Source organism: Oncorhynchus keta, chromosome 32, assembly GCF_023373465.1.
Source record: "Oncorhynchus keta strain PuntledgeMale-10-30-2019 chromosome 32, Oket_V2, whole genome shotgun sequence".
NCBI classification, from domain to species: domain Eukaryota; kingdom Metazoa; phylum Chordata; class Actinopteri; order Salmoniformes; family Salmonidae; genus Oncorhynchus; species Oncorhynchus keta.
In genome coordinates this window covers 3,652,935-3,679,806 of record NC_068452.1, presented here as the reverse complement: position 1 = coordinate 3,679,806, position 26,872 = coordinate 3,652,935, and the positions used below count along the sequence as shown (strand labels likewise).

The following is a 26,872-nucleotide window of genomic DNA, read 5'->3' as shown; positions in this document are numbered from 1 at the left end:
GCTTTGTGAGTAGGAAAACCTGCAAAATCAGCAGTGTATCAAATACTTTTTCTCCCCACTGTATGTACACACACGTATACAGTGCCTTCGGAAAGTATTCAGACCCCTTGACTTTTTCAAAATGTTGTTACGCTACAGCCTTATTCTAAAATGTATTTAAAAAATGTTTCTTCTTCAAGCTACACACAATAGCTCATAATGACAAAGCAAAAACTGTTTTTTAGACATTTTTGCAAATGTATTAAATATAAAAACTGAAATAACACATTTACATAAGAATTCTGACCCTTTACTCAGTACTTTGTTGAAGCACCTTTGGCAGCAATTACAGTTTCGAGTCATGTTGGGTATGACGCTACAAGCTTGGCACACCTGTATTTGGTGAGTTTCTCCCATTCTTCTCTGCAGATCCTCTCAAGCTCTGTCAGGTTGGATGGGGAGCGTCACTGCACAGCTATTTTCAGGTCTCTCCAGAGATGTTCGATCGGGTTCAAGTCTGGGCTCTGGCTGGACCACTCAAGGACATTTAGAGACTTGTCCCGAAGCCACTCCTGACTTGCCTTGGCTTTGTGCTTAGGGTTGTTGTACAGTTGGAAGGTGAATCTTTGCCCCAGTCTGAGGTCCTGAAGGCTCTGGAGCAAGTTTTCATCAAGGATCTCTCTGTACTTTGCTCCGTTCATGTTTCCCTCGATTCTGACTAATCTCTCAGTCCCTGCCGCTTAAAAATAATCCCCACGGCATGATGCTGCCACCACCATGATTCACCGTGGTGCCAGGTTTCCTCCAGACGTGACACTTGGCATTCAGGCCAAAGAGTTCAATCTTGGTTTATTCAGACCAGAGAATCTTGTTTCTCATGGTCTGAGAGTCCTTTAGGTGCCTTTTGGCAAACTCCAAGCGGGCTGTCATGTGCCTTTTACTGAAGAGTGGTTTCTGTCTGACCACTCTACCATAAACACCTGATTGGTGGAGTTCTGCAGAGATGGTTGTCCTTCTGGAAGTTTATCCCATCTCCACAGAGGATCTCTGGAGCTCTGGCAAAGTGACCATTGGGTTCTTCTTTTTCCATTTAAGAATAATGGGAAGCCACTGTGTTCTTGGGGACATTCAATGCTGCAGACATTTTTTGGTACCCTTCCCCAGATCTGTGCCTCAACACAATCCTGTCTCAGAGGTCTACGGACAATTCCTTCGACCTCATGGCTTGGTTCTTGCTCTGACATGCACTGTCAACTGTGGGACCTTATTTAGACAGGTGCCTTTCCAAATTATGTCAAATCAATCAAACCAATCAAGTTGTAGAAACATCTCAAGGATGATCAATGGAAACAGGATGCACCTGAGCTCAATTAAGAGTCTCATAGCAAAGGGTCTGAATACTTGTGTAAAACAGGTATTTCAGTTCTATTTTTAATAAATATGCAAAAATGTCTAAAAACCTGTTTTCGCTTTGTCAATATGGGGTATTGTGTGTAGATTGATGAGACAATTTGTTTTTAAATGTGGAAAAGATAAATACTTTTAGAATGCACTGTGTGTATATATATATATATATATATATATATATATATATATATATATATATATTATTTTAATAGTCATCTTGGCTGGTGTCGGACACATGAAAGGACCAGGAATTTGCTTTGTTGTCATTGAGACAAGCTCTTCATATTGAGTCTCTATTGTATCTCTTGAGAAGAGAAATATGCACTCAGGTGAACCTCAGAGCTGTTTTGCTCTACTGCACTAGGAGTAACCTGGTTAGGTCGTGAGCAAATCCAAGGCTTACAATATGACTCAATTGAATGCAAAAAAATACATGTTGATACATGCTAACCAAGTTCAATCTCAAGTTTGCTTATTAGTCCAGTGTTTCTCCTATATTCATTTAGCAAAGGTGGCCCAGCGGTGGCCCTAGCGGTAGCAATCTCTCGTCCCAACGGCCCCACCCTACACTATGCACGTGTGTGTGTACGTGTCCCGCTCTAAAGTGAGTTGGTCGATGAGCAAGGCAAGACGTGTGTGTGCTCATGAGTGGGACACAGGTGATATGATGACTCAAGCCTCTGCAACTCTTCCACCTGAATAAGGAGCTATTATCGGCCTCTGCAACTGTACCTCTGCTCTCACACAGCTGAGACTGACGACGCTGCTACTGTAGAATGCAGAGAGCTCTTTGCATTTCGGATTGCATCCACAGTTGGATAACATAGTACTACCATCAACCAAAAACCTTACCTCAGCTAAGTTGTTGGCTACAGTACATCTATAATGTGTCATGAGTCAGGACCGATCGATCACAATATAGTGATCATTCTTTTTCAAGATGTTTCAGTTTGGTGACAGGTGTTCTTATGTTGAGATGTCAACACAAGACAATGTCTATGATACCTGAATGTCTTTGGGTCTCATGACAGATAAACACATCTAAACTTTGTGACAGTGTTTGGTCTGCTCCTACCTTTCCGTTGGCTTTGGTCTTGCTGCTGCTGTGGTTGTTGTTGGTGGTGGGGTTGGCATCCTCATGGACGCGGTCCAGGAGCCAGAGCAGGAACTCCAGGGCATCATGCTGAGAGTTCCCCCTGAACTGAGAGCCGTACTTGGACACAATACTCTGGGAACAGACAGGGAGGAGGAAATCAGATGAGGACATTACAAAAGACATAAAACGACTTTCCAACAAACTACAGTAGAAGCTCAAAGATATTAACCTACAGGCTGACCGGTCAACCAAACAGGGAATATCGAACATGGTCAAAAAATGATGTAGGCTATGTAGTCTGTTGGCTAAATACTCTGAGGAAAGATCGGGAGGAAGAGATTAGATACGGACAAGAAAATAAATATCAGTTAGGTTTCCAGCAAAGTCCTTTAAATCTTCCGACAAAATACATGAGCTGAGAGTTTCAAAGAAACTACTGTTCAGAGTATTTATTTTCAGGAAAAGTTGTCTGGTGGTAAGTAAACAGCGTCTTTCGACAGTGTATTCAATCAGCTCCCCTTAGGCTCGGGGAGTGACTGATAACCTGTAATCAGTTACATAACAGAAAAATGTCAGGGGTTCTTAAACTTTTTCACACAGGTCCCCCATTACCACAAAATCTATGGGCTAAAAAAACAAACGCACCACTGAGTTACGTTACCAGAAAAAATATTGTCATCAGATTACAGATACTTTTTTGATTACTTTTAAATTCAGAAAGTATGTTTGCAAAAATATACACTACATCACCAAAAGTATTTGGACACGCCTTCAAATTAGTAGATTTGACTATTTCAGATACGCCTGTTGCTGACAGGTGTACAAAATCAAGCACACAACCATGCAATCTCCATAGACAAACATTGGCAGTAGAATGGCCTTTACTGAAGAGCTCAGTGACTTTCAAAGTGACACCGTCATAGGATACCACCTTTCCACCTTTTCAGCTCTTGAGGCTGAATGGAAGCAAGTCCCCGCAGCAATGTTCCAACATCTAGTGGAAAGCTTACTCAGAAGAATGGAGGCTGCTACAGCAGAACAGGGGGGCCCGACTCCATATTAATGCCCATGATTTCGGAATGAGATGTTAGGTGAGCAGGTGTCCACATAGTTTTGGTCATGTAGTATATATTATGACACATTTCTGTTTTCTCAATGACATAACATTTTGCATTGAAAATGTGGAAAGTTCAAGTTTGTTTCACCTGAGCGAGTCTGACCAGAGTCAGAGACCACTATGTCTACGATGACACACCAAATGCGTTTGATTGATAATTGTTGTCTTGTTCTAATGCCTCTTTTTAATTTTTTTTATTTCACCTTTATTTAACCAGGTAGGCTAGTTGAGAACAAGTTCTAATTTGCAACTGCGAACTGGCCAAGATAAAGCATAGCATACAACAACAGAGTTACACATGGAATGAACAAAACATACTGTCACGAGTCCGACCGAGGGTGTTTCCCCTTCCCGGGCGGGTGGCGCTCGGCGGTCGTCATCACCGGCCTATTAGCTGCCACTGATTGTTTTTCCTCTCCCTCCTTGTATGTTTAGTGGTAGCACCTGTTCATGTTTAATTAGTTTAATTAGTTTGTCTTTATTAGACAGCCGGCCCGCCTGGTTGTTGTGCGGGATTATTTTCATTGTAACCTTCGGCTCTGTTGTAGAGGTACGTGTTTAGTGCCTAGTCGTGTATTTCTTCATTGTAATTTTTCCCCTGTGTTTGGGAACGTTACTTTTGTTAGCACCCTATGGTGCGTTGGTGCTAGTAAAAGACGCACAGCATTGAACTCTGTCTCCTGCATTTTGACTCCACACCGACGACACCCGGAGCATTACACATGCAGTCAATAATACAGTAGAAAAAAAAGAAAACAAAGTCTATATACAGTAAGTGCAAATAAGGTCAAATAAGGGAGTTACGGCAATAAATTGGCCACGGTGGTGAAGTAATTACAATATGGCAATTAAACACTGGAATGGTAGATGTGCAAAAGATGGATGTGCAAGTAGAGATACTGTGGTGCAAAAGGAGCAAAATAAATAAATACAGTATGGGAATGAGGTAGATAGATGGGCTGTATACAGATGGGCTATGAACAGGTGCAGTGATCTGTGAGCTGCTTTGACAGCTGGTTCTTAAAGCTAGTGAGGGAGATGGGAATATCCAGCTTCAGTGATTTTAGCAGTTTGTTCCAGTAAGTGGCAGCAGAGAACTGGAAGGAAAGGCGACCAAAGGAGGAATTGGCTTTGGGGGTGACCAGTGAGATATACCTGCTGGAGCATGTGCTACGAGTGGGTGCTGCTATGGTGACCAGCGAGCTGAGATAGGGCGGGGCTTTACCTAGCAGAAACTTGTAGATAACCTATAGTCAGTGGGTTTCGGCGACGAGTATGAAGCAAGGGCCAGCCAACGAGAGCGTACATGTCGCAGTGGTGGGTAGTATATGGGGCTTTGGTGACAAAACGGATGGCACTGTGATAGGCTACATCCAGTTTGCTGAGTAGAGTGTTGGAGGCTATTTTATAGATGACATCGCCGAAGTCAAGGATCGGTAGGATGGTCAGTTTTACGAGGGTATGTTTGGCAGCATGAGTGAAGGATGCTTTGTTGCGAAATAGGAAGCCGATTCTAGATTTAATTTTTGATTGAAGATGCTTAATGTGAATCTGGAAGGAGAGTTTACAGTCTAGCCAGACACCTAGGTATTTGTTGTTGTCCATCTATTCTAAGTCAGAGCTGTCCAGAGTAGTGATGTTGGATGGGCAGGCAGGTGCGGGCAATGATCGGTTGCATAGCATGCATTTAGTTTTATTTGCGTTTAAGAGCAGTTGGAGGCCACGGGAGGAGAGTTGTATGGCATTGAAGCTTGTCTGGAGGTTAGTTAACACAGTGTCCAAAGAAGGGCCAGAAATATACAGATTGGTGTCGTCTGCTTAGAGGTGGATTAGAGAATCACCAGCAGCAAGAGCTCTTAAGGGTAAAGTAACCCAAAAGTAACAGGAAGTAATCAGATTACAATACCGAGTTTGGGCAATCCAAAAGTTACGTTACTGATCACAATTTTGGATTAGTAACTAGTAACTGTAACATTTAGAAAGTAATCTACCCAACCCTGGCTCTCCTTGAGACAGTGACGGGCGTAGCTAATAACAACACCATCATGACATCCAGGTGGCTACTTTCCATTCCCACCAGCCATTTCTCTCTCTCCCTTTCTCCTTCTCTCTTCTCCCCCCATCCACTCTCTCCATTCTTTCCTCCGCCCTCTGAGTAACAAAGCCCGATTCCAGACGCTCCTCCACGCTTCATAAAAAATTGCTGCATCACACCGCCAGTGTTCTAAATATAAACATGGGACAGGATGTGAGGCCCCCTACCTCCCTACTACCTGAGATGGACCACTAATGAGTTTAATCATTATGAAGGGGGCCCTCCGAGGGAGTAGGCATGTTGACTGTGTCTGTATCTGAAATGGCATCCTATTCCCTATGTAGTGCACTTCTTTTGACAAGGGTTCTAGTCAAAAGTAGTGCACTATATAGGGAATAGCGTGACATTTTGTACACAGCCCTTTTCACTAATCCTAGTCACTCTCTCTGCCTATCAAAGGACAGTGCAGTTATGTTATGTTATGTTGCTACCCCAGAAAGGGTCAAAGGGAAAGGGGGAAACAGAAACGGAGGTGGCGGAGAGAGTGGTGGAGACAGCAACCGATGTGTCCAAGGTTACCGTGGGCCCGCTGTGTCTGGGAAGCAGAAACCTGATGACGTCACAGACCTGTGATGGCTTCATTAGGACAGGGGGTTGAGAGAAGGAGGGCTTGGAGAGAGGGGTTCTGGTCTGCTGTGTGCACACATTTTGTTGCGTTGACGTCCAGAGGTGATCCTGCTACTATGGCATGTTAATGGGTCTGCACAGCAGCACTGTTGTTATGTAAGTAAGGACCCCATTGCATCCTTCAAAAACAGATTGCACTTCTCGTTCAAAGGAATTCCCCTTGATATCTGCATAGACATATCAACATAGTCTTTACTTTTCACACCCACCCTATGCCTGAGAGGAAATAGAGGCGTAATCCCACCAAAGTAGAACATATAACATTCTCCAACATGTTGAGGCCTGTTTGAGTAAGCCTGTATCAGCCTCCATTTATCACCATCATCATAACCAACCAAATCACAGACAGACAGCTCAGACACCTGACACTAACATTTAATGACTGGCCATGAAGGTGCCAAAACAAACATGATATACTGTGTTTCTGTCCCCACGGGGAGCATGGGAATAATAACCCAGGCTATTTGGTAATCATTGAAGGGATTTGAGAGAGCCTGGGTGTAAAATGTGTTGCTTGGGACATTTTGAATCGGATTACTATGTCAAGAAGTAGAAATGTCAAATGTGTTTTACACATAGTTTGTTGGATTGAATGATTTATGACTTTGTGTGTGTGTGTGTGTGTGTGTGTGTGTGTGTGTGTGTGTGTGTGTGTGTGTGTGTGTGTGTGTGTGTGTGTGTGTGTGTGTGTGTCACTGTGTGACAGCTGAAGATGCCAGACCATATTTGCTCCCCTCTTTAAAATATGTTTGTACTCCTCAGCTGTCTTTAGGGCACTGCTGGTCTCCAGGGTGAAGATGCATCTTATTCCATAACCACTGTAAACATAGGCAGACTACACGGTCCTACAGTGCACTCTCCTACCGCCATGTCATGGTGACTTGCAAGTTACTTCTTACTAGAGAGGTGAGGCAAACATTTGCTGGAGCGTGAGACTAGAGACAGATAGAGAGACAGAAACGATTGCAAACACTCAAAATACAGTTGAGGGGTGACCTAACCTAGCCTCTTAAATAAACACAGGTACACCATTAACCTGCACAGTCTCCAGGGGCAGTTGACAAAGTCACCCTCTCTCACCCTCTCACATCTAAGAAGAGGTTGAGACCCCCACACTCAGGTAATAACATTACACCACACATACACACTCACACACACACCACGCCTGCCCGGGCATCCAAGACAGTGAGCTGGAGAGTGTTTGACTTTCCCCTCTTTAGCGTTGGTCTCACAGGTACCCCACATCACCTTCAGTGTAAACAGCTAGGTATAAGGAGAGCTCCATCGGGACTAGGAATATGCCATACATTAACAAAATGACTCATCTCCTTCAAAAACACATCTACAGGGTCACCCCAACTCACCTCACCCCAACCTGGCCTGTCAAATGGACCTTGTTAGATTCCACCATGACACTCTGGGAGGGAGAACCATGAGGAATTATGACATTACATAAGCTTTAGAGTTTGTGATGTTGACCCACACAAGCAAGAGCTTGGGCACACACACACACACAAAAGAGTAGATGTTGCTGCATAGTGGGAATGAGGCTGGACGGTATCCATCAACATCATTTCTGGCACCTCCATTCCTTATACATTTTTCTACAGCAGCCTTGTGTTGCTGGATGGCGATCCTCTCCTCCGCTGACCAGGCAGACACTGACGTGTCATCAATTAATTCCTCTCCTGCCCTGCCTCTCCTTCCATTCCCTCCACTCAATAAAGCCTACCCCTTCTGCTCCCTCCCTTTTTCCTCATACTCTACCTCCCTCGTTCCCTCTCCCATTTTCACCATTCTTTCCACTCATCAATCTCAGCTGAGCTCCAGACGACCCAGCCTCCCCCCGTTTCTCCCCTGGAGAGAAACACAAACCTTGGCCCGCCGCAGTCCCGGCCACCAAGCAAATGCTCTTGCCTGTCTCCTGGCTCCCCACGCTAGACGCCCCCGTCTGAGTTTTTTTAAGCCTAAAACTCTTTGATCCTGATTAATCTGAGTTATACTGTATCTGAATTCACCCCAAAAAATATATATGATGGCAGAGGACGTACTAGTTTGGATGCTAGACTTCATGTATTCACCTCCAAAAGAATGAAAACCACTATTTATTATGGCAAGACAACATAAGATTTTGGATGCAAGGCTCTCCAAGATTTCATTTACTCAATATTCTCGGTAACATAACATGAAATTCTCCTCCAGATATGCTGCCAGTGTGTCGAGAGAGTAAAGCCCAAAGCCTTTGCCTTGTCTCCGCGACGACGACCCTAATGTGGGATTTACTACCATCAAGAATAAAGAAGGAAACAAAGTATGAATTGCGATTGGTCATAATCATCTTTGAGTGGTTTACAGCCTGGGAAAGGCTCTCTGTTAACACTACTGTAATGGAGAAGTTTAAACTCCTATAGTTGCATCCCAAATGGTACCATACTTCCTATAAAGTGCACTACTTTTGAACAGGGTCCATAGGGCTCTGGTATATAAAGAAAGTGCACTTTGTAGGTAATAGGGTGCCATTTGGGACGCACACTCGACAACTTACAGTAAATCTGCAATTGTTTGGGAAGAACGAGGGTCTGAGCTGTTACTGTATCCTAATGGCACAATCACTAGTACATATTTGGGGTGGCCAAACAGCAGCCCTACCACGTAATTTACAATAAAGCTGAACAATGTAGTAAAATAACCTCATCATTTGGGATATGGTAGGGTAAGACAGTTGTACTAAGCTCATGAGGCATTTGTGTTGTATTCTTCAAGAATCAATGGGTGTTCTGTATATAATGAATTAAAATGACCACTGAACAGCTGTAAATATTGCAGATTGCTCCTTTAACGGTTTCTGTGCCATTCTCTTCACTATGATAAAGTGGGGAGTAATGTCGTTCCAGCCACCTTCTACATGATTGGGTGGTCTTACAGCCTATAGCGTAGTTGAAATTGAACCTAGACCATTAATCATGGTGTTGAATACATCTATCAGAAATTTGCTCAAATTGCAGTACTTACATTGGCATATCACAGACATATTTCTCACTGTGGTTTTCATTATATTGTTTTGTCAGAGCTTTTCGGGTAAAATTAAGTAGTAATGCCATGACAATTTCTGAGTAGAGAGAGAGAGAGAGAGAGAGAAAGAGAGAGACAGTGTGTGTCAGTACCGTAAGCTCTTGAAAGAAAGCAGAGAGAGGAAAACACAAACACTGCATCTCTGCCTGTGCTCCAAAACAACCAACATGACACCCACTCACACCCACCACCGCCTACACAGGAGTCATGGAGAAACGTGATACAACCACCACCTCCAGACTCAGCAAGGATAGTGAGGGAAGGGAAAAGCTCGCAGAGCCAATTTTTATCCTCACACAGTCACTGTTGAACTTGTTCACCAGGCCAATGCCTCTGACTAGTGCTCTTTAAAAGCACACTGACATTGACAAAAACAATTAGCTGTCAAAGAACCACTGTGCAGAATCCTTCCGCATCACAAACTAGTACCATTCATAAGGGGACAGGAGTAAATGGATGGGTGGGTGTTTTCCTGTCTTTCACCAACACGATTTCTTGTTTGTTTTGGAGCTCACTGCTGCACTCTCCATACGCACCAGTGGAGCTTGCTCAGTAGGGGGTCTCCACCTTTCCCAGGCTAAATGCACTGGGCTGCACTGCTACAGCAGTAAACATCCTCATCTCACCCATAGAGGACCAACAGATAGAAATCAGTGTATTGTTCAAGTCAAAGCTATCCGTACAACTTGTTTTATTTTTTAACCTTTATTTAACCAGGAAAGGCTCATTGAGATTCAAATCTCTTTTTCAAGAGCGCCCTGGCCAAGATAGGCAGCGCCAAGTCATTACAAAAAGATTACAGACAGACAACATGAAAAACTACAAGTAATCTAGTAAAAACCATTGAATTCACAAGAGTATAAAAACAGCAAATTAAAAACATTGACAGAATCAGCCTCAAAATCCTTCATCGGTGATTTAAAAACACCAATCGGGACAAGTTCTTACAGTTTAAAAGTATTTCGTAAGGTGTTCCAAGACGATGGCGCAGAGTACATAAAAGCCCTTTTACCAAATTCAGTTCGGACATCTGGAACAGTTAGCAGGACAAAGTCCAGCGAACGAACAGAGTACCCACCACATTTCTGAACAATAAAAATGCACAAATAAGGTAGTAAAGGTAGTAAACCCCAAATGGCTTTGTAAATAAAAGTATACCAATGGCTGAGCCTACGAGTGACTAGAGAAGGCCAGCAACCCTGGTGGACAAAGTGCAGTGGTGCGTAAGGGTTTTGTAGTTTAAAATAAATCTCAAAGTGCCATGGTAAAGAGTGTCAATTGATCTCAAAAAAAAATGTGTAAGTTGTTGAATATGCAATTTAAAAGAGAGGCCGTTATCAATTAAAATTCCAAGATATTTATATGAGGTTACAACCTCAATCTCCTTGCCGTGACAGGTGGTAATAGGTTCAAGGTTCAGAGGTCTATTACTTGCATTAGAAAACACCATTAGTTTAGTTTTGTCAGTATTGAACAGTATAAAAAGCAGTTTGCATGTTCTGGAAAGCTTTTGTAAGAGACGAGGCACAACAGTAAATAACAGTATCATCAGCATAAAAATTAAGTTGTGCATTTTGGACATTTTTGTCTAAATCATTTATATAAATAGTGAATGAGAGAGGACCAAGTACAGAGCCTTGGGGCACACCATTCAAGACAGACAATTTAACAGACATAAGCACCTCAAATCAACTGCAGTGAGAGGAGGGAATGAATGAGAATGAATGAGGGAATACCTATACCCAAGGGCAATTGATTATTCAATAGATCTGAGTACTAATTTCGAGAGACTGCACACAAAACGTAACATATAAACTTCAAAAAGTATCTCACTTGGCCCTACCTGTTCTGAAGCTTATGAAATCCTTCACCTCAAAGTCCTCTATCTTTGCATCGCAGTTCGATTTCCACAAATTACTGCTGGAAGCATAATTAGCTTAAAGCCTATTAGCCGAACCAAATCAAAATGTCCTAATACAGAATTCTGGTACCATCTATATTTGCAGCATAGGTCCAAAGGTTCCAGCAAATGAGAGTAAGCAATGTCATTCATCCAGGCCCTGGGGTATTCGCTTTGGGCACTGTGCCCCTGGAGGACCAGCCACAGGTGTCCCTGTGGGGCCACACTTCCGGCGCCGACAGAGATGGCCGCCTCGCTTCACGTTCCTAGGAAACTATGCGTTTTTGTTTTTTTTACGTGTTATTTCTTACATTAGTTACCCAGGTCATCTTAGGTTTCATTACATACAGTCGAGAAGAACTACTGAATATAAGATCAGCGTCAACTCACCATCAGTACGACCAAGAAAACTCACCATCAGTACGACCAAGAATATGTTTTTCGCGACGCGGATCCTGTGTTCTGCCTTTCAAACAGGACAGCGGAATGGATCCCATGCTGCGACCCCAAAAAACGACTCCGAAAAAAGAGGGAAACGAGGCGGTCTCCTGGTCAGACTCCGGAGACGGGCACACCGTGCACCACTCCCTAGAATTCTTCTTGCCAATGTCCAGTCTCTTGACAACAAGGTTGATGAAATCCGAGCAAGGGTAGAGGGACATTAGAGACTGTAACGTTCTTTGCTTCACGGAAACATGGCTCACTGGAGAGACGCTATCCGATGCGGTGCAGCCAACGGGTTTCTCCACGCATCGCGCCGACAGAAACAGACATCTTTCTGGTAAGAAGAGGGGCGGGGGCGTATGCCTTATGGCTAACGAGACATGGTGTGATGTAAGAAACATACAGGAACTCAAATCCTTCTGTTCACCTGATTTAGAATTCCTCACAATCAAATGTAGACCGCATTACCTACCAAGAGAATTCTCTTCGATTATAATCACAGCCGTATATATCCCCCCCCAAGCAGACACATCGATAGCTCTGAACAAACTTTATTTAACTCTTTGCAAACTGGAAACCATTTATCCGGAGGCTGCATTCATTGTTGCTGGGGATTTTAACAAGGCTAATCTGAAAACAAATTTTATCAGCATATCGATTGCGCAACCAGGGGTGGAAAAACCTTGGATCATTGTTACTCTAACTTCCGCGACGCATATAAGGCCCTGCCCCGCCCCCCTTTTGGAAAAGCTGACCACGACTCCATTTTGTTGATCCCTGCCTACAGACAGAAACTAAAACAAGAGGCTCCCATGCTGAGGTCTGTCCAACGCTGGTCCGACCAAGCTGACTCCACACTCCAAGACTGCTTCCATCACGTGGACTGGGATATGTTTCGTATTGCGTCAGTTAACAATATTGACGAATACGCTGATTCGGTGTGCGAGTTCATTAGAACGTGCGTTGAAGAGGTCGTTCCCATAGCAACGATTAAAACATTCCCTAACCAGAAACCGTGGATTGATGGCAGCATTCGCGTGAAACTGAAAGCGCGAATCACTGCTTTTAATCAGGGTTAGGGTTAGGGTTAGGTGCAGCTATTCCCTCCGCAAGGCTATCAAACAAGCTAAGCGTCAGTACAGAGACAAAGTAGAATCTCAATTCAACGGCTCAGACACAAGAGGCATGTGGCAGGGTCTACAGTCAATCACGGACTACAGGAAGAAATCCAGCCCCGTCACGGACCAGGATGTCTTGCTCCCAGGCAGACTAAATAACTTTTTTGCCCGCTTCGAGGACAATACAGTGCCACTGACACGGCCTGCAACGGAAACGTGCGGTCTCTCCTTCACTGCAGCCGAGGTGAGTAAGACATTTAAACGTGTTAACCCTCGCAAGGCTGCAGGCCCAGACGGCATCCCCAGCCGCGCCCTCCGAGCATGCGCAGACCAGCTGGCCGGTGTGTTTACGGACATATTCAATCAATCCCTATACCAGTCTGCTGTTCCCACATGCTTCAAGAGGGCCACCATTGTTCCTGTTCCCAAGAAAGCTAAGGTAACTGAGCTAAACGACTACCGCCCCGTAGCACTAACTTCCGTCATCATGAAGTGCTTTGAGAGACTAGTCAAGGACCATATCACCTCCAACCTACCTGACACCCTAGACCCACTCCAATTTGCTTACTGCCCAAATAGGTCCACAGATGATGCAATCTCAACCACACTGCACACTGCCCTAACCCATCTGGACAAGAGGAATACCTATGTGAGAATGCTGTTCATCGACTACAGCTCGGCATTCAACACCATAGTACCCTCCAAGCTCGTCATCAAGCTCGAGACTCTGGGTCTCGACCCCGCCCTGTGCAACTGGGTACTGGACTTCCTGACGGGCCGCCCCCAGGTGGTGAGGGTAGGCAACAACATCTCCTCCCCGCTGATCCTCAACACTGGGGCCCCACAAGGGTGCGTTCTGAGCCCTCTCCTGTACTCCCTGTTCACTCACGACTGCGTGGCCACGCACGCCTCCAACTCAATCATCAAGTTTGCGGTGGTAGGCTTGATGACCAACAACGACGAGACGGCCTACAGGGAGGAGGTGAGGGCCCTCGGAGTGTGGTGTCAGGAAAATAACCTCACACTCAACGTCAACAAAACTAAGGAGATGATTGTGGACTTCAGGAAACAGCAGAGGGAACACCTCCCTATCCACATCGATGGAACAGTAGTGGAGAGGGTAGCAAGTTTTAAGTTCCTCGGCATACACATCACAGACAAACTGAATTGGTCCACTCACACAGACAGCATCGTGAAGAAGGCGCAGCAGCGCCTCTTCAACCTCAGGAGGCTGAAGAAATTCGGCTTGTCAGCAAAAGCACTCACAAACTTCTACAGATGCACAATCGAGAGCATCCTGGCGGGCTGTATCACCGCCTGGTACGGCAATTGCTCCGCCCTCAACCGTAAGGCTCTCCAGAGGGTAGTGAGGTCTGCACAACGCATCACCGGGGGCAAACTACCTGCCCTCCAGGACACCTACACCACCCGATGTTACAGGAAGGCCATAAAGATCATCAAGGACAACAACCACCCGAGCCAATGCCTGTTCACCCCGCTATCATCCAGAAGGCGAGGTCAGTACAGGTGCATCAAAGCTGGGAACGAGAGACTGAAAAACAGCTTCTATCTCAAGGCCATCAGACTGTTAAACAGCCACCACTAACATTGAGTGGCTGCTGCCAACACACTGACACTGACTCAACTCCAGCCACTTTAATAATGGGAATTGATGGGAAATGATGTAAATATATCACTAGCCACTTTAAACAATGCTACCTTATATAATGTTACTTACCCTACATTATTCATCTCATATGCATACGTATATACTGTACTCTATATCATCGACTGCATCCTTATGTAATACATGTATCACTAGCCACTTTAACTATGCCACTTTGTTTACAAACCCATCTCATATGTATATACTGTACTCGACACCATCTACTGTATCTTGCCTATGCTGCTCTGTACCATCACTCATTCATATATCCTTATGTACATATTCTTTATCCCCTTACACTGTGTATAAGACAGTAGTTTTGGAATTGTTAGTTAGATTACTTGTTGGTTATTACTGCATTGTCGGAACTAGAAGCACAAGCATTTCGCTACACTCGCATTAACATCTGCTAACCATGTGTATGTGACAAATAAAATTTGATTTGATTTGTTTTGACCATAGACATAAAGTTGGAAGTTTACATACACGTAGGTTGGAGTCATTAAAACTCGTTTTGCAACCACTCCATAAATTTCATGTTAACAAACTATAGTTTTGGCAAGTCAGTCAGGACATCTACTTTGTGCATGACACAAGTCATTTTTCCAACAATTGTTTACAGACAGATTATTTCACTTATAATTCACTGTATCACAATTCCAGTGAGTCAGAAGTTTACATACACTAAGTTGACTGGGCCTTTATACAGCTTGGAAAATTCCAGAAGATTATGTCATGGCTTTAGAAGCATCTGATAGGCTAATTGACATAATTTGAGTCAATTGAAGACATACCTATGGATGTATTTCAAGGCCTACCTTCAAACTCAGTGCCTCTTTGCTTGACACCATGGGAAAATCAAAAGAAATCAGCCAAGACCACATCATTTTTTTTGTTATTGATCTCCACAAGTCCAATTTCCAAATGCCTGAAGGTACCACTTTCATCTGTACAAACAATGTACACAAGTATAAACACCATGGGACCATGCAGCAGTCATACCACTCAGGAAGGAGACATGTTCTGTCTCCTAGAGATGAACATACTTTGGTGCGAAAAGTGAAAATCAATTCCAGAACAACAGCAAAGGACCTTGTGAAGATGCTGGAGGAAACAGGTACAAAAGTATCTATATCCACAGTAAAACAAGTCCTATTTTGACATAACCTGAAAGGCCACTCAGCAAGGAAGAAGCCACTGCTCCAAAACCGCCATAAAAAAGCCAGACTACGGTTTGCAACTGCACATGGGGACAAAGATCATACTTTTTGGAGAAATGTCCTCTGGTCTGATGAAACAAAAATTGAACTGTTTGGCCATAATGACCATCGTTATGTTTGGAGGAAAAAGGGGGAGGCTTGCAAGCCGAACAACACAATCCCAACCGTGAAGCACGGGTGTGGCAGCATCATGTTGTGGGGTTGGTTTGCTGCAGGAGGGATTGGTGCACATCACAAAGTAAATGGCATCACGAGTAGAGGTTGACCGATTAATCGGAATGGCTGATTAATTGGGGCTGATTTCAAGTTTTCATAAAAGTCAGTAATCTGCATTTTTGGACACCGATTATGGCCGGTTGCATTGCACTCCACGAGGAGACTGCGTGGCAGGCTGACTACCTGTTATGCGAGTGCAGCAAGGAGCCACGGTAAGGTGCTAGCTAGCATTAAACGTATCTTATAAAAGACATTCAATCTTAACATAATCACTAGTTAACTACACATGGTTGATGATATTACTAGTTAATATAGCTTGCCCTGCGTTGCATATAATCGATGCGGTGCCTGTTAATTTATCATTGAATCACAGCCTACTTCGCCAAACGAGTGATTTAACAAGCACATTCATGAAAAAAGCACTGTCGTTGTCATATTCTGACCATAGTTCTGTTAGTTTATTCTTTGTTTTAGTATGGTCAGGGTGTGAGTTGGGGTGGGCAGTCTATGCTTGTTTTTCTATGTTGGTTTTTGTGTTCGGCCTAGTATGGTTCTCAATCAGAGGCAAATGTCGTTAGTTGTCTCTGATTGAGAATCATACTTAGGTAGCCTGGGTTTCACTTTTGGTTTGTGGGTTTTTGTTTCCGTGTGAGTGTTTGGGCCACACGGTACTGTTTCGGTTTTGTATATTTCACAGCACTTTCCTGCGTTTGCCAGCAGCTCTTTGCAATGCTTCAAGCATTGCGCTGTTTATGACTTCAAGCCCATCAACTCCCGAGATTAGGCTGGCAATACAAAAGTACCTATTTGAACATCCAATAGTTAAAGGTGAAATATGAAATACAAATGGTATAGAGAGAAATAGTCCTATAATAACTACATCCTAAAACGTCTTACCTGGGAATATTGAAGACTCATGTTAAAAGGAACCACCAGCTTTCATATGTTCTCATGTTCTGAGCAAGGAACTTAAACGTTAGCTTTTTTACATTGAACATATTGCACTTTTACTTTCTTCTCCAACACTTTGTTTGCATTATTTAAACCAAATTGAACATGTTTCATTATTTATTTGAGACTAAATTGATTTTATTAATGTATTATACTAAGTTCAAATTAAAGTGTTCATTGTTCATTCAGTATTGTTGTAATTGTAATTAATACAAATATATATATACAAATCGGCCGATTGATCGGTATCGGCTTTATTTGGTCCTCCAATAATCGGTATCGGGAAAACTCAGTGCACCACCCCTACATGTGAAGTACCACTCCCTTCCAACCAGTAAGGACATCCAGGGAATGCAGACAAGCCACCTCACCTGGGTTTGTTGCAGGTGGGAGCCACACACCCACAGCATGCTTATTAGTTAGAAAATGTGCCCTGATGTGTGGTCAATGGTCATTAGGCAATAGGCATTGACACATGGTTTGGACCATATTTGTGTGGGGGAAAAGAAAAAGAGAACCCGAATTTCGACATGGATCCAAACATATGGGAGTTTTGACACTGCCTATACTGCTAGCACATGTCTCACCTGTTTTGACCATTGCCACAGGCTCCTGCCCTGAAATGCTACCTGTCTGCTTACACAGAAATAGGACGTGAGAACTGTTGAGTCGGTTCTGACTAGAGGGAGTACAGATATGACCGGAAATGACTTTTTCGTAGCAGGTTAAGAGAATTTACGCAGCAGGTTAATTAAGATAATTAAAGTGGCAGGTTAGGAGACTTACTGTAGGTTAAGGTTAGGAAACGGTTTAGGCGTAGGGTTAGTTAAAATGCCTTCCGATCTTAGCTGTACTCCCTCCAGTCACAACCCACTAGGCACACCACTTCATTTCAGTGTGGAAATGTGGGTAAAATTTGGTTGAGAGGTTGATCAATAAGATTTCAACTTTTATTCACTCATTCATAAAAACAGCCAGAAGTTTGTTGAATTCCCAATGTGTTATCACTATGCTTTCAGCCATCTAAAAGCACAACCAAATTCCATTGGAAAAACAATGTCAGATCTTTTGGATTTATACAACAACTTAATGTGTTATTACTGTGCTTCATCTAAAACCACAAACCAATGTATTTATTTTTTTCACCTTTATTTAACCAGGTAGGCTAGTTGAGAACAAGTTCTCATTTCCAAATGCGACCTGGCCAAGATAAAGCGTAGCAATTCGACACATATAACAACACAGAGTTACACATGGAATAAACAAAACATACAGTCAATAATACAGTAGAACAAAAGAAAACAAAAAATCTATATACAGTGAGTGCAAATGAGGTAAGTTAAGGAAATAAATAGGCCATGGTGGCGAAGTAATTACAATATAGCAATTAAACACTGGAATGGTAGATCGGCAGAAGATGAATGTGCAGGTAGAGATACTGGGGTGCAAAGGAGCAAAATAAATACCAGTATGGGGATGAGGTAGGTAATTAGATGGGCTGTTTACAGAAAAGCTAAGTACAGGTGCAGTGATCTGTAAACTGCTCTGACAGCTGGTGCTTAAAGCTAGTGAGGGAGATGTGAGTCTCCAGCTTCAGAGATTTTTCAATTTGTTCCAGTCATGGGCAGCAGAAAACTGGAAGGAAAGACGACCAAAGGAGGAATTGGCTTTGGGGGTGACCAGTGAGATATACCTGCTGGAGAGCGTGCTACGAGTGAGTGCTGCTATGGTGACCAGTGAGCTGAGATAAGACGGGGCTTTACCTAGCAGAGACTTGTAGATAACCTGTAGCCAGTGGGTTTGGCGACGAGTATGAAGCGAGGGCCAACCAACGAAAGCGTACAGGTCGCAATGGTGGGTAGTGTATGGGGCTTTGGTGACAAAACGGATGGCACTGTGATAGACTGCATCCAGTTTGTTGAGTAGAGTGTTGGAGGCTATTTTATAGATGACATCATAGAAGTCGAGGATCGGGGATCAGGGATGGTAGTTTTACGAGGGTATGTTTGGCAGCATGAATGAAGGATTCTTTGTTGCTATATAGGAAGCCGATTCTAGATTTAATTTTGGATTGGAGATGCGAATCTGGAAGGAGAGTTTACAGTCTAACGAGACACCCAGGTATTTGTAGTTGTCCACGTATTCTATGTCAGATCCGTCCAGAGTAGTGATGCAGGACGGGCGTGCAGGTGCGGGCAGCGATCGATTGAAAAGCATGCATTTAGTTTTACTTGCGTTTAAGAGCAGTTGGAGGCCACGGAAGGAGAGTTGTATGGCATTGAAGCTCGTCTGCAGGTTAGTTAACACAGTGTCCAAGGAGGGGCCAGAAGTATACAGAATGGTGTCGTCTGCGTAGAGGTGGATCAGAGAATCACCAGCAGCAAGAGCAACATCATTGATGTATACAGAAAAGAGAGTCGGCCCGAGAATTGAACCCTGTGGCACACCCATAGAGACTGTCAGAGGTCCAGACAACAGGCCCTCCGATTTGACACACTGAACTCTATCAGAGAAGTAGTTGGTAAACCAGGCGAGGCAATCATTTGAGAAACCAAGGCTGTTGAGTCTGCCAATAAGAATGTGGTGATTGACTTAGTCGAATGCCTTGGCCAGGTTGATGAATACGGCTGCACAGTAATGTCTGTTATCGATGGCGGTTATGATGTCGTTTAGAACCTTGAGCATGGCTGAGGTGCACCCATGACCAGCTCTGAAACCAGATTGCATAGCGGAGAAGGTATGGTGGGATTCGAAATGGTCAGTAATCTGTTTGTTAACTTGGCTTTCGAAGACCTTCGAAAGACAGGGTAGGATTGATATAGGTCTGTAGCAGTTTGGGCCTAGAGTGTCACCCCTTTTGAAGAGGGGGATGACCGCGGCAGCTTTCCAATCTTTGGGAATCTCAGACGATACGAAAGAGAGGTTGAACAGGCTAGTAATAGGGGTTGCAACCTTTTTGGCAGATAATTTTAGAAAATGAGGGTCCAGATTGTCTAGCCCGGCTGATTTGTAGGGGTCTAGATTTTGTAGCTCTTTCAGAACATCGGCGATCTGGATTTGGGTAAAGGAGAAATGGTGGGGGCTTTGGCGGGTTGCTGTGGAGGGTCCCGGGCAGTTGACCGGGGTAGGGGTAGCCATGTGGAAAGCATGGCCAGACGTAGAGAAATGTTTATTGAAATTCTCAATTATAGTGGATTTATCGGTGGTGACAATGTTTCCTAGCCTCAGAGCAGTGGGCAGCTGGGAGGAGGTGCTCTTATTCTCCATGGACTTAACAGTGTCCCAGAACTTTTTTGAGTTAGTACTACAGGATGCAAATTTCTGTTTGAAAAAGCTTGCCTTAGCTTTTCTAACTGCCTGTGTATCTTTGTTCCTAACTTCCCTGAAAAGTTGCATATTGGGGGGCTATTCGATGCTAATGCAGAACGCCACAGAATGTTTTTGTGCTGGTCAAGGGCAGACAGGTCTGGCGTGAACCAAGGACTATATCTATTCCTAGTTCTATTTTTTTTTTAATCCAATGACCTGGATTGCAGTTGAGATTACATAAAAAATGGATAGAGCAAGTGATCAATGCTGTTTGATATTCTGCACAGATTATTATAGCACTTGTGAAGATCTCCAGAGTCATGCGACCTCTGCATGTTATCGTAAAACATGCACACTTTCTATGATTACATAAGAAGAACATTTCTGTTACAGTAGGCTAACCTCAAAATGTCACCATTGATGTGTGACTCATTTTAAGGTTGAATAAATGTTGTTTCATTTGTAAGAGCCTTGACTTTAGGCTATTTAATGTATAACAAAAGTAATATTGAATTGTGTTTGGATGGGACTATCCAGGCAGAAGATACATCTCCTTCAAATGTTGATATTTGGTTGCGTTGCCAACCACACTATTCAATATCCAGTTTGTCTATAAATTAATAATTGATATGTTGTATTCACGTCTCCATCTCAACCCAAAATGTAAGTTAAAGAATAAGACTAAATCTAATCTAACTTAAAATCCTATTCTTAAACTTCAATTTTTCTTTGAGATAGAGGTGAATCCAACATATTTATGATTAACTTGAAGATTACATTTGAAATCTACCAAATCTATGTATTATCTATTTTTAGTTGAACCCTGGGTTGAATTGAAACAATAGCTGTTGATGTCTTTGCAAATGCTATATAGGCCTAAATAGTATCATTGATGATACAGTGTATGACTTATGAAGTATGTTTACATTTCATTTACTTTGTTAAACCTACCCATTGGAATGACTTCGATAGCAACAGCAAATATATTTAGCTATTAGGAGATCTCTCAATAATCATTGCTATGATAAGTTATAGTCAGTGACAGTAGACAGTGACAAATATTAAAGCTAGGCTTGGTTAAAACCCTGAATGGGAGACCAAATGAATGGCTGTAGATAAATCAAACTCTCCAGCTTATTGTATTTTGCTGATTGTGGATATAACATTGAAGATCTAACATTGTTACGAATTCAACATATTTTAGCACATACAAGGTATGCCTATGTTGAAAATTGGTTACAATGATGACATAATCCTGTGGTTGAAATTTCACCCCAAATTCACCATCAAAACAACATTGATGATTTTTTTTTCAAATCCAATGTATTTGCACGTAGATTCCACGTCACAATAAGTTGACAAATTATGTTGAAACAACGTTGATTCAACCAGCTTGTGCCCAGTGGAAACCTGTTGAGTCTGACCGGTGATATTGCCGCCCACACATGGGCCTACTGTTATTACTATGACAAACCCTCAAGTGAAAGGAACGATGTGTTCTCTTTAGTTAAATATTTATTTTGTTTTTGAATCATTCGCAAATTCCTATCCTTGTAGAATGAAATGCTGTGCTGGAAACTGTAGCCGACTCGGTGGGCACGCGATTGCTCCGAGCTTTGAACATTTGTCATGATCAGAGTCGCACTGGAGCCGTAGATAGGTCTATAGGTGAACAAGAGCGGGTACTGTTATGGAAATTACCCAATTAAGCCTCCAACATGAGTTGTGTTTGAAGTGTTTTTACACAAGCGACTCACCTTGAATTCCACGGACAGTTGAGGGGTATACTCAAGGGTCCAAAGCGCCCGCACCAAGGATGCCAACTGTGTGGTCACCTCACCCCTGGCAAGTTGCGCGTCCTCGTTTTTTACAATTCCGTTTACTCTCCCCTGACACAAATCAGATTTATATTGTTCCAAACCAAGGTACTCGGCCAGCAGGTCCGTATTACTGAGGCACTGAACCACCGCATTCATGAAACAAGTGTTTCCATGATTCTTCAGCCCAAGGACTCCGGGAGTTTTGTCGCCATAGCACCACGACAGCCTGTCTTTTATAGATCCATGAGAAGACAAAGTTGAGGCGCTCTTCTTCACCTTAATCTCCCTCGAGACCTGAAGTTCTTCTTTATTCAAATTCCCTGAGTTGGCACTCAAAGTGCACGCGGCGCTGTCTCTGAACCCGCCATCATCATCCTCACCGTCAGGTGGCTCGACGTCGCCGAAGTGTGCCAAAGTTCCCAAAGTTTTCAGTATCCTGCTCATAAAATTCCCAACGGACTTCAACGATTTCCTTCGGAAAAGCTTCCCGGCTTTGTATTTCTTCTCTTTGCGTTTTGTAGATTTGGTTTTCATGGACTGTTTCCTTATCTTATTCTCCTTGTGGTTATCCATGGTGGTTGGTTATTTACCTGGTAACGTTAACAAGAAGTGAAAACGAAACAACTACTGAAGCAATAGACTCCTACCTGTCTGCCCTACCCCTCCTCCTCTCGAAACCACTCCGGTCTCTGCTAATAGACAATACCGAGGTTTATGCACATGACGAAACAATGTCCCTCAGACATTCCGGTAATTCCCGCCAGGTCTCGGCGCGCCCTTGTCATACTGTTTCGCTGGTAAAATGGTGAAGCAGCGGGCACCTGTAACCAGTAACCACTGTGTAGGTGAGTTGTCTTCAACTCCATGGTCCTCGGTCGTAGTGAGGCTCAGTACTTCCTCGTCGTTTACTAGGCACATACAGCTGGCGGTCTTTCTCTCTCCCTCCCTCGCCACTCCGAGCGCTGCTGGAGTGGTTTTCTGTGATAGTGCGCGTTATTCCCGCCCTCCTACAATTTTAGACTATATTAAATCAAATCAATTTGTATTGGTCACATCCAATGTTTAGCAGATGTTATTGGGGGTGTAGCGAAATGCTTGTGCTTCTAGTTCCGACAGGGCGGCAATATCTAACAAGTAATATCTATCAATTTAACAACATATACACAACACACACAAATCTTAAGTAAAGGGATGGAATTAAGAATATATAAATATATGGACAAGCCATGTCAGAGCGGCATAGACTAAGATACAGTAGAAAAGTATAGAAGGCAGTATATACATATGAGATGAGTCATGCAAAATATGTAAACACTATTAAAGTGACATTATTAACGTGACTAGTGTTCCATTTATTAAAATGTTCCACATTGAAGGTGGCGCACGTAGTGACAGGACTCTGAAACTGATGGATATTAGGCTTATGGGCAACTTAAATAAGCTTGCTGACACTCATTTAGTAACAGGCTTATAAACTTCCCTTATAATTAGATGCTCGATAAGGACTATTGTGTATAGTTGAATCAAAAACTATTGCAAGCGTTCTGTGGGCCTATATTAACAAATACTGAACCTATTTTGTATCAGCAATTCAAGGTCTGCACTTTCTTTCTGTTTTTACTATTATCTATATTGGCATGATGCGAGTAGGCTACGGTGCATGGTCCCAACGGAAAAAATTATGATATTTTTGAGGTGTGTAGGAGCCCCCTACTGTTTTAGGCAGAGATTGTTCTGCGTCCTGGTGATAGGACACTAATAGACTGCACCTGCACCATCCTATTCTCTGATGGAACGCCTCATCTAATAATGCACTGTTGGAGATTTTACTGCACTGTTAGGAGATATTACTGCACTGTTGGTGCTAGAAACATAAGCATTTTTTTTCTGCACCTGCGATTACGTCTGCAAATCTGTGGACACGACCAATCAACTTTGATTGGATTATTCATCACGACTATCACACAAATGTCCTAAAAATAATTTTGTCAGGCTGGCATATCCCCCTGCCTCACTGCGATCTGGAGACCCACACACGTGGAGGAATCAAATGACTGGAAAGACACAGAGAATAAATGGTCTTAATGCTACTTGGTAGCGCATGTTTTGTACCGCAGAGGACATACGCTGCTGATATTCTCAATCAGTTTCGGTTTTAATTTCACAGCTCGCGAAGACCATAGATTGGATTTAGTGATCCATATGTGCTGATTTACTCAAGCAGATGTATAATATTCATATTTATCTTGCAATATTTTTATAAGCTCACGTATTATTGCAGTGTAATCGGAAACCTTGTATTTCCGAGGAGTCTGCACTCTGCAGCACCAGCTTCCAAACTTCTGCAATGAGTCAGAAACTCAAACGCGTCCATATAGGGCTATACATTACTCTGATCTTCAAGCATGGCCTCCTGCGTATTCAGTGTGTGTGCGTGCGTGCGTGCATGGGCAGTTGGATGGGATGCCCTATTTTACAGAGCTTGGGGTGTAGGTTATGTTTTGCTGACTTTGTCCGTCCATAGAGTACTGCAGGTTTGCCCTCTCTTTTTGTGGGTAGCGGACTAGCTATTAATTATTGCGTTTTGAGCTTCTGAGCAGTCGAGAGGGGAATGCGTTTGGGAAGATGGAGGCATTCCAAGAGGCTCGCTGGTTACACACACACACACACACACACACACACACACACACACACACACACACACACACACACACACACACACACACACACACACCTTACCGAAGTCTCTGGGGAATCTCCAGTGATAGATTAGCTGACAGCAGCGGTGTGCTAAAGTGTCTGTGAATCTGGGCCTCCTTGTCTCTCTTTCTCTTCTTTACCACAGGACACGCATAAGACAGTCATGTCTGTATGAAATATGCATTTAATGTACTGTGTAGCCTGCCTTTTTACACTCACTGCCTATTAATGGGGAAAAGGAGGATGACACAATCACTTCTGTTCCTCCCATAGAAAATCAGAGAGAATGCTATTCAAGGTTATGATTAGCAGATGAGTATCTTTATGTGACTACAATATCCAGCTTTGCATTGATGAGGTTAAGAGTCCCTAAGTCAAATGATTAGGTTAATTCCATGCATATTAGAACATGTGTGTCTGCCAAGTTTGTTGATGCAGTACATTATTAGTATGGCGAATACCACATAAAAACTATGCAATTACCTTCAACAAGCAAAATGTAGCTAGTAATGCATACTTCAGTCAATATCGCACAATCAAAATGATATCAATTTATTTTCATGAATGAATAAAACATTTGCTCTACAATGGCATTACTGGCAGTGTTCATGACTTCTTCGGAGTTGTTTGGTGTGAGGACAGGTGTGTATTGGGACTGGTCAGGGTCAAGGTCAAAAGTTAAACGTTTGTAGGGTAGGTGGGTCAAAGGTCATAGGGTCATGGGTTTTTTGAACCTCTGTTCTCCTGGCATCCGAGAGGCACTCTAGGGAGAGGAGGGATGGGGGTACCTCCACCGGAGCACGGCCCCGTCGGAACTGGTGCTCACCATGCTCCCGTTGTCGGAGGAGATTGTGACGCTGGTGATGCTGCCGCTGTGGCCGACGCCCACATGGGTCACCTCGCCCTCCGAGTAGTCCCACACCTTCACCAGCTTCTCGTCTCCACCTAACGTGGGCCAGCAGAGACACATATACCATGTTTATTTCTACTGCAAAGCCTACAAACATTGATCCAACCGAATGCTGGGTTAAGTCACTCTCAACCAAGTGCCTCTTCACGATTGTCCCGAGCTATTGAGAGTCGATACAGGGATATTTAATGGACAGACCATGCATGGGCTGTCGTTGATTGACGGTAGTCAACAGTAGACTAGTCCTAGATCTGTTGGAGCTGTGCCAACTCCTATGTCAATGTCAACAAAACCAATGTAAAGGGTACTGTACCAGTGACAAAGTGCTGTCCGCTCTGTGAGATGTGCATGCCATTGATGGCTCCTGACAGGGAGCCCTCCAGTTCTCTGATGGCTGAGCCATCATACACCTCCCAATAACCAATCTGGGAAAGAAGAAGGCCATTCAGGTATATGGAATATGAATGAGAGAACTTGTACATATAAGACTCGTCAGATTAGTTTATTTGACATATTTTCTATGTAAAATTACAAGAAATTCTGAAAATGACCATGTATCACAGTGATTATAGTAAGGATGAACACCACTCATTGTGTCTTGTCTTCTGTTTGTTCCTAGTATAGTAATTCTGCCTCACTGAATTATCTATCTTCATTATTCCACTATATGTAAATGAGGCCGGAGAGAGTCTATCAAGTTTCCGTGCGCCCGTCACAGTTAAAACAACATGTTTGTGACTCTAAATGAGAGTTAATCGTCCCGAGGGTTTGCAGCTGTCAAAGACTTGCGCCTCTCAAAGGCTCAATTGTTATTTGAAGTTTATTTACAGCCGCACAGTAATGCCACAATCTCCACACACACACACGCGCGCAAGGTCCTTTCTTGTTATTTTTATGACAAAGCTAATTACAACTACAAACTAACTGACGCATATGAGAGGACATTAAAATGCAGCATGTGAGTGCTTCTTCAGGTGTCAAGGAAGAGGAGACTTGCAGCTTCACTGGCTGGCAGCACAGAACTAAACCATTTGTGATTTTAAGTATTGGAACTGGCCAAACTGATTGTACCTGGAAACAAATTATTTATTTATATGCACAACTTGCTTTATTAACTGAAAATCGAATCATCAACGAGTCAATGTTTAGGCTATAGAGTGAATATTACAATACCCAACACAATCTCCTCATACAGAAGTGAGAAAATGTCTAGTATATCTGATTG

General features: G+C 43.2%; 2 protein-coding genes across 2 annotated transcripts in view; both read right to left on the bottom strand.

Moving 5' to 3' along the window:
• LOC118389431 (ubiquitin carboxyl-terminal hydrolase 43-like) overlaps positions 1 to 22,959 on the bottom strand; it is a 139,684-nt gene extending 116,725 nt beyond the window's left edge. The window contains exons 1-2 of the mRNA XM_052490361.1: positions 21,975 to 22,959; positions 2,462 to 2,614 (exon numbers count right to left, since the gene is read on the bottom strand). Coding sequence (XP_052346321.1) covers positions 2,462 to 2,614; positions 21,975 to 22,610 — 789 coding nt within the window. The 5' untranslated portion in view covers positions 22,611 to 22,959. The remainder of the gene's footprint in view (positions 1 to 2,461; positions 2,615 to 21,974) is intronic.
• A 2,309-nt stretch (positions 22,960 to 25,268) lies between these two features.
• Positions 25,269 to 26,872, bottom strand: part of cfap52 (cilia and flagella associated protein 52) — a 12,389-nt gene continuing 10,785 nt past the window's right edge. Inside the window, exons 13-14 of the mRNA XM_052490360.1 lie at positions 25,961 to 26,072; positions 25,269 to 25,682 (exon numbers count right to left, since the gene is read on the bottom strand). Coding sequence (XP_052346320.1) covers positions 25,501 to 25,682; positions 25,961 to 26,072 — 294 coding nt within the window. The 3' untranslated portion in view covers positions 25,269 to 25,500. The remainder of the gene's footprint in view (positions 25,683 to 25,960; positions 26,073 to 26,872) is intronic.